General features: G+C 44.7%; 1 protein-coding gene across 2 annotated transcripts in view; it reads left to right on the top strand.

The window, feature by feature from the left end:
• The first annotated feature begins 4426 nt into the window (after window positions 1-4426).
• Window positions 4427-8166, top strand: part of ZNF318 (zinc finger protein 318) — a 29377-nt gene continuing 25637 nt past the window's right edge. The window contains exon 1 of one of the 2 annotated variants that reach the window (XM_064414833.1): window positions 4427-5073. In XM_064414833.1, the coding sequence (XP_064270903.1) occupies window positions 4699-5073 (375 nt within the window). In that variant the 5' untranslated portion in view covers window positions 4427-4698. The remainder of the gene's footprint in view (window positions 5074-8166) is intronic. The other variant, XM_064414834.1, reaches the window with a different exon arrangement.

Genomic DNA, 8166 nt, shown 5'->3' with positions numbered 1-8166 from the left:
GTTCTCTGAGCTTGGAGGTGTTATCAGTGCAGTGCTGAGGAAGGAAAATATCAGTGGCATTCCTGAGACAATAGAGCAATCTGGCTAAGGGAGTGTGGAACAGCAGCTAAGAGCAAGAGCTCAGTGACCACACTACTCTCTAATCGTAGCTTCCTTGAAAGGAGCAGGAGAGTGCATTTTCTGCAAGTCTCTCTCTCTCTCCCCCTCCCTCCTTGTTTAATAATCTTTTCTCACATGCCTGACAGCAATCTTTGTGTGTCAGGGTTGAAATGTTGCCTTTACATGACCAAGCTACTCATACTGTACACTGTATTTGGCCAGCCTGCTCTTTTCCACAGGTCAGCCAAAGGTTTCTAGACTCAACTTTCCTGAAGAGGCCTTGAGAGTAAGTTTTATGTCCTCTCTGCTCAGGGAAGCTTCCCTTCAGTGAAAATGCTGTGAAAGCAGCAAACTCTCAAAACAGCAAGTAGGGGTTGTGTGAGGTTGAAGCACTGAATTGCACACAAGTGAAGCTGATTTCAGATTTCATGGTTCTGATGTCTTATTTATTTCCAAATGAAAACAAACAAACAAACCCAAGCAATTTAAAAATGTCCAAAACCAACCAAACAAGTACTTTCTGTGTCTTAATAAGATATCAGAGAAATTCTCAGCTAACAACAAAGGACAACCTTTCTCCCCTGAACTAATCACTCTCAGAGCTTTTCCATTCAGCCACTGTGTATTTTAGCATTCTCTTTTTTCACGTGCTGCATCCTGCTTGCTCATCTCTCCTAACCTCTTCAGGTTCAAAACCATTAACTTTATCACTTCACCTGAAAGATGGAAAACTTTCATGTGCCACAGATTCCTTTTTGGCCCAGACAGCATTGCCTACACTCATTCGGAAAAACAAACACAAAGGGTATTAAAAAAAAGAACTCCAGGAAAATACCAATCCACCCCAACTGATCTGAAATGACTTTGCCTGTTCTGCATAAGTGCATTTAAATAGCACGACAGCAAGAATTTAAGTAGATATTCCTCCTTTTCCTGCTTCCTTTTGGCTATTTCTCCTGCTCCTGAATATTGCTGCCTACACCATTTACTGCTACATATTTGACAGATTTAAGATCTGCAGGCACATGGAGTGGTGGCTATATTGCATACGAAGTACCTTGCACACTATAAATAATCATACACCTGGCAATTATAAAAAAAATCAGAACATTCAAAATTGAAAAAAAAACCCCACAAACGTTGGGTTTAATTTAATCCACCCCTAGAGGCCATGCAGGCCAGATTTTATTCACTATTATCCAGAGTTTGTTAATGCTCTAGGTTGATAAATCCCAGTGAGGAAGCACTATCTGGCAGAGGGAGACTGCCCCCCCTTTTCTGATGAATTTGTTTTGTAACAGATTACTTAATACCAATCCCAGGACTCAGGGAATCAGTGTAGGCTGCATGCCCATTCCACTTCCCAGCTATAAGTAAATATTGAGCTGAAACAGAAGCCAGCCTAGACAAGCCTTAAATTCAGAAATATCAGCCTTGTAATTATAGATGTAAAATCTCTGAAAGCAATTGTCTGTTTGGATGTGTTTTCTGTGCTCCCAGCCAGGACTCTGCTATCAGTGGAACCATCCTCAAATTCCATGACGACACAGCCGAGGAAGGTTTGATTACTTGGCTCAGTCCAAAATTTTTCATGAACAGGCTGCTTTGCCTGGACCTGAAGGCACAAAATAGATATTGTGCCCTGTTTTCCAGGGAGAAATTTAATGCCAAGTTCAGAAGACAGATGAGTATCTTCTACTGCATCTCCTCATGAGAACACCAATTCTGTCATAGAAACACAGAAACTGCCTTTGTTGTTACTCATAGCCTAGCCATTCAACATTAGATGGTTGTCTCATGCCCCGGATCTAGTCTTGACTCAGACAAGAAGGTAAAAAATTATAATTAAGGTATCACGTTTTTCTCTTTACTGGTGTGCTTCTTAACCTAATGGTCCAACCTGAATTAACTTCAATTCTGATTTCTGTTTACTTGTTTACACAAAGCTACTCCTAACTTTTCTTATTCTGTTCTTTCTGAATGTCATTTGCTTCCCTTTCTTATTTGGGGCCTAATGAGCATTCAGAGATACCTTATTACCCCAACATTGCCCTCAGCATCCAATTAGCTAAAACCTCTGCAAGCAGCAGCTAATTGCAAGTTCAACTATGAGCCTTGGAATTCCAAAGAGGAGTTCAGGAGCTGAACTTCTACCAGAACAGACTGACTGGCACCTCTGTCATCCACCGAGAATCTAGAATACCAACTGCAGGGATGTTACAAAAACCTCTGCAAAGCAGGTAAGGACCTTGCCTGACTTTTTAAATCCCTGAGACAAACTGCAGTGCTTCCTCTTCCAAAGATGTGACAAGTCTCAATTTGCTCTGCACCATTGGGCCCAGATTTCAGTACTGATTTTAAGAATGATTTAACTGGATCCCACTAGGGATGCTCAGTCCCTTTAAAAACTTAGCTTCGTAAGGGATGTGGTTAAAAGATGATACTACATCTAGTTGAAAATTAGTTTATAAATTGCAATTATAAATTGTAATTGTAAGGCAATGCTCAGTAAGATGACAAGGTGCTAGAAAATGTTAATGAGCACTGGTCAGTCTCCAACAAATGGAATTTTTCTCTTAGGAACACTTTTAACATCACACACACAGAGTGTTTGCTTTCTTTCTACCACTTCTCCCATGAGCAATTTTCTTACTGATGTGCAGATCAGACACTTGAATGAACTTTCTCTTCAGTTTTTATTATCTGGATTCTTTCACCTTCCAAATGCCACTGAAATCTATGATGAGAAACCACCAGAATATTTCCTGTAGACCTCCTTTGGCTACAAGGCAAAACAGTTTGAAAAAAAATTATTTTCTGGCATCTTGCAAAAATTTTTAGTTATTAGATGCACAACTAATAGAGAGAACAATGTAAAAATGTTTTGCAGAGTTTTTTGGGCTTGTGGCTTTTTATTTGTCCATTTAAAAACCAAACTATAGTTAAAAACTGATGTAAAGAAAGCAACAGCATGGAAGAGATGTCCAAAACTAAACAAATAATTTTTCTCACTCTTTTTATCACACTCAGCTATTTTTATTTATTTCAGTTGGTGAAACCGAGTGCTTGATGCAGACACCTGACACTAAGGCCTGAATACATGTTCCTCCTTTGGATAAAGTAACAGAACATATTGAACATATTTGGGTAACAATATATGCCTTACACCGATAAACTATTTGCATGGGATCCACCACAGAAAAACAGAGGGGAAATTCCAAAATACACATCAGTTTTGTGGTTATCTTAAAGTGTTCTGCTTCTCTGGGCATCACTGAGTCTGCTGTTTAGGGCAGTTAATTGGAACAGGTCGAGCATCCATTGGTCCCACAGGAGGTGGGCTCACAGTCTACTGCACATCCACAAAGATAAAAATCTTATCCCAGGAATTCTTACAGTTGAATTAAGGTCACTGATAAACACTGCAAGCCTTAGGACAGAAAGGTGAAAAGAGGACAATGGTAACAGAAAATAAGTCTTTATATAGCTCATGCTTATTTTGATGACTGAGTGCATTTCCTGAGCCTGGGTAGTGATGCACTCATTCAGAAAACCTTAAAGGGGGTCAGTTTTAATACAATTGTGGTAAACCACTAGCAGCAGAAATACCTTATCAGACAGATCACCATCCTGCTGCTCTTTAGTGCTACTACTTATAAATAGTATACTTCAAAATGGTGTGTATGTTCAAGCAATTACATTCCCAAAAGCAAGATTTCAGCCAAAATGGACTGGCGCTTCAAATAAAATCCCTCACATGTCATTCAGCTAAGAACGAATTACAAATCAAGATATAAAAGCTTGTGGATTTTGGAAACGAAGCTGAAGAGCTTTATGAGAGCCTTCATTTCTCTGTTTTCACTTCTTTTGACCGCTACCCCATCTTAGTCAACTGAAAACCCCCTTCCTCTCTGGAGACAGCCCCAGAACCACGGAAGGGAAATGTTTCTGGAGACACCTCCCAGAAGCACGGAAGAGAAGTGCTCCCGGGGTCGCACGGGAGTGGAAGCTGTCCCGGGCTCTGTCCCGGGCTCTGTCCCGCTGGAAGCGCGGTCGGTGGCCGGCGCTCAGGTAGGAGGGAGGATGCGGGAAGCCATTTCCCACCCTGCCATCCCTGCTGCCTCGAGCACGGAAAGTGGTTCAGGAGCTTTGTGAGCTGGAGGCTCAGCCTCGGCACCGCCGGATCGATCAGGCAAGGATGGCTTTCGAACACGCTTCTGCTTGAGGGCAACACCGCCTGCACCGACCTGCTCCACAGCACAGTGCGTGCGTGTAGGGGAGGGAACAAAAACCAACAAAAGCAAACAAAAAAAAAATCCCAAACAACAGAAAACCGCCAAAGCCGAACGTGCCCCAGTCACGGCCGTTGGGGTCCGAACGGCGGAGAGAGGTAAAAAGGAGCTGCACAGCCGAACGCGGCAGCTCCCGACTCCCGCCCCACCGGCGGCCGCCATTTTGTGCGGGCGTCCCCAGGCACCGCCCCCCCCGCCCGGGCTCCCCCTCCCGGCCCGGCTCGGGAGCGCGCAGGGCGGCGGGAGCGCGCACGCCGGGGGGGCCGGTCCGGAGGAGCCGCGGGACCCCCGGGCCGCTGGCGCCATCATGTACCGCTCCGGCAGCGGCCGCTCCGGCCCTTCGTCCTCCTCCTCCTCCTCCTCCTCCCACCGGCTGAAGGAGGGCGGCTCGTCGGCGTCCCGCGCCTCCCGCTTCAGCGCATCGGGGCCGGGGCCAGGCCACGGCCGGCCTCCCCCGCCGATGCCCGCCGCCGCTTGCGCCGCCGCCTCGCCGCCGCGCTCCGCTTCGCCCCGTCCGCCGCCGCTCCGCCGCCACCGCTCCCCATCGGGGCACCGCGGGCCCTGCCGCCGGTCCCCGTCGCCGCACCGCAGCCGGAGGTTGCCGTCGCCGCCGGGAGGAGCGGGGCTCGGCGGGCCCCGGGGCCGCCGGGGCAGCGAGCACGGAGACGGCGGCAGCAGCCGGGTAAATACTGCCGTGCGCCGGCGGGTCGGGGCCGGCCTGCCGCTCGCCCGGGGGCTGTCAGAGCCCCAGAGCTGGCCCGGCCAGGTCCTTGCAAATTACACCGGCCCCGGGCGCTCCCTGTGCGGAGGGAGAGCCGCAATTTCCCTCTATTCCTTAGAGAGCCAAATGGGAAAAAAAAATGCATTTTAAGTGATGTTTTCCCACTGCATTTTAATTGCATTTTTTCCATTGCATTTTTATTTGTCTTACTGGCTAGAGCCATTTTAGAGAAGGTTGGAAGATGATGCTGTCTTTTCTCTAAGGCAGAGGATGGCATTTTCCTCCATTTAACACATTGGGTTGTGTTAGTGCATAAATATCGTTTAACTTATGCGAATACAACTTTTTGGATAGCATGTTGAATGAGTACTTTGTCTGAATTCTTCCTGCTGTCACGGCGGGCGTACAAAGAGGGCTGATACCGATTTATATCTTTGAGAGGTATTCTTTGGTAGGCACCGCTTTGTAGCTGGGGCTGTGCACAGGGTATTCCAGTCTTCTCACTTTGTCTTGGCAAAGTCTGACTTGGGCATGCGAAGCTGTTTTGGTATCTGTGGTGGATGGCATCTTGGATGCAGGCACCTTCGTAATAAATCAAAGTGTGAAGACTTTTTTTTTTTTTTTTGCGTGAGTGGGATTCGCTGACTTAGGTTTCTGTTCCTGCTCCTTGGTGCAGTGATTGTTGTGTCTGGTGACTCTGAGCTGTGCTGTGTAGTAAGTCCATGGTGCATTTGCACTACCATGGAAGAAGAGATTTCCCTGCTGGGGTACCCTAGGCAGTGCTTGCATGGTCACTCAATCCAGGACACATAGAGTGCAAAGAACGGCATCCCCTCCTTTCCCACTGCTTTGCAGGATATTCAACCCTCTCCCCTGTGCTCAGCCTGGATTTGTGAGTTGCGGGGTGGGCTGATGTGGGGGAACAACGTAGCTGAAAGTCGGTCCAGCAAAAGTGTGTTATCTGCTGGTTCATCTCCTGGTGGGACTCCCGAGGGAGAATGGGGGTTGCCCTTTCTCCTGGTGATACAGGTTCTTACTGCATTTCTTTGGAGCTGCAGCCATAGGTCATGGGTGATTGTAGTGGCATTAAAATTCAGGTTATTTGTGTTATTTCTTATTGAAAGGTGGGTTGCCCTGGAGATGCAGGAAGATAATGTTGTCTTGGACTGTTAAGCCAAGCCAGGCTAAGCAACTTGCCTCTGGCCAGTTGTTTTCATGCGGTATTTCACCCTTATCTCCATCCTCTTTTGTTTCCTGTATGGTAGACTTGCAAATTGCATTACTAATAATATCCACGATGAAAATAAGTAGTTTTTAAAAAGGAAATGTTTTTCTGTCTGATTCATATAAATTTGTGTTTGATGATGTGTTTGGCTTGATGGACAGTTGTATGTTGACAACTGGTGAGTGGAAACCTGGGATACGGGACAGAACTTTCTTAAGCTGACTTCACCATCACTCAGTCTCCCATTTCACTGTATCCATGACAGGCTGTGAACCTGTGCTGCTGTAACAAAACTTTCAGAGCTGACTGTTGGTGGTTTAGACTTTGAGAAATTTGATGTAGGAGTTTTGACTAGAAGCCTCCTACTCCCTCATTGATTGGGGGAAAGGCCACCAAAAACGTCCACTTTACACTAACATTATTTTTGACAAACGCTGCTCTTCTGGTGTTACTTTGCACCCTCCTGGCTCAAGTTAAATCAGTCACCTCAGCAAATTGTTACAGATTAATTATTTTTTCTTGCCTGTTCTAACTTCAGAGAAGAATTGAAAAACTAGAAATTAGGCATTAGCAGGTTAGCTGATGCTGTACTGATGAGCCAAATGGATTTTTTGTTTATTTACAGGATTACTGCATTTAAGGAAAGCCCTTCTGTAGGAAGCAATTGTCACAATAAGAGATCTTGAGACAATTAAATAGAGTTCTTCAACCTATATTGTGCTGACTCTTGCGTTTGCTAAAGCCCAGTGTAAGTAATTCTTAGAGTGTAAACATCCACATTTTTTCCCTGGAAGCTTTTGTCCCCCAACAGGTGTTTGACTGACAACTGACACTACTTCTTCAAAAGTGATGTTACAAAGCATAAAATACGTATGTAGGTTTGTTTTATTTTTTAAAAGTACTGTCTACAAAAGTAGTGTTAATTAGAGAATGATAAAGCTGGGATTATGCTGTCATTTTCCAAAGAGTGGCATTAAATATGATGGAAACAGAGCAGACAGCAGATATGTTGGGTTATCATGACTAGTTAGGGTAAAGTTTTAATAAAATTTTTGGGATTTTATGACTTAAGACCCTCTCTTCCCTTCAGAAGCTTCAGAATACGAAATGTGAAGATATGGGAAGTTACACAAATATATCAGAAAGTGGGATTTTGGAGCTGTCACTGAAAGGACATGAATTCAGAAGCCCGAGGAAGAGGAATTTAGGTTGCAGCAAGAAAAGAGGACTTGAAAGGGGAGTATATGCATAAGGGTAGGAGATGTAATATGTAGAATGAAGACACTGATGGAATAAGGGCATGGGGTTGAAATGGAGAAAATAATTTGGTTTTGTACAAGTTCCAGGTTATTGTCCCTATCCTACAGCAGCTTTAGAGATTTCTTACTAATTTTTCTTGTTTCTGGGAGTTGTTTTGGTTTGTTTTTTTGTTGTTGTTGTGATTTTTAAAAAGTATAATTATTTGTGAGATGGAGTACATGCATTTCCAAGTTACAGCATTGTTGCACATTTTGTTGTGCATAACTGAGATGCTGGCAGTGGAGCCATGTATAGGGTGTTTTAAGTAGGAATAGTGTTAGTTTCTTAATAGCTGAGGAAAACTTTGTGGTGATTGTGGAGAACACTGGAATGACAGCAAAGGTTTGGGGCAAGTACTGAGAAATGTTATTGAGGAGAGGAAGGTCAGGGCTTTACAGTGAGAGATTTTGGCAGACTTTTATTTGTTCTTGCAAGGCTGACACGTGCTGCTTTTATTTATCCCTGCTGACCTGCGTGCTTGTTCTTTTTAAAGGTTTGTTTTAGCTTCTTTGCTTTCTTGTAAGAAAATT

The sequence above is a fragment of the Passer domesticus genome, chromosome 3 (assembly GCF_036417665.1).
Source record: "Passer domesticus isolate bPasDom1 chromosome 3, bPasDom1.hap1, whole genome shotgun sequence".
Taxonomy (NCBI): Eukaryota; Metazoa; Chordata; class Aves; order Passeriformes; family Passeridae; genus Passer; species Passer domesticus.
Note: the sequence above shows the minus strand (reverse complement) of the source record. Positions and strands in the feature narration are given on the sequence as shown.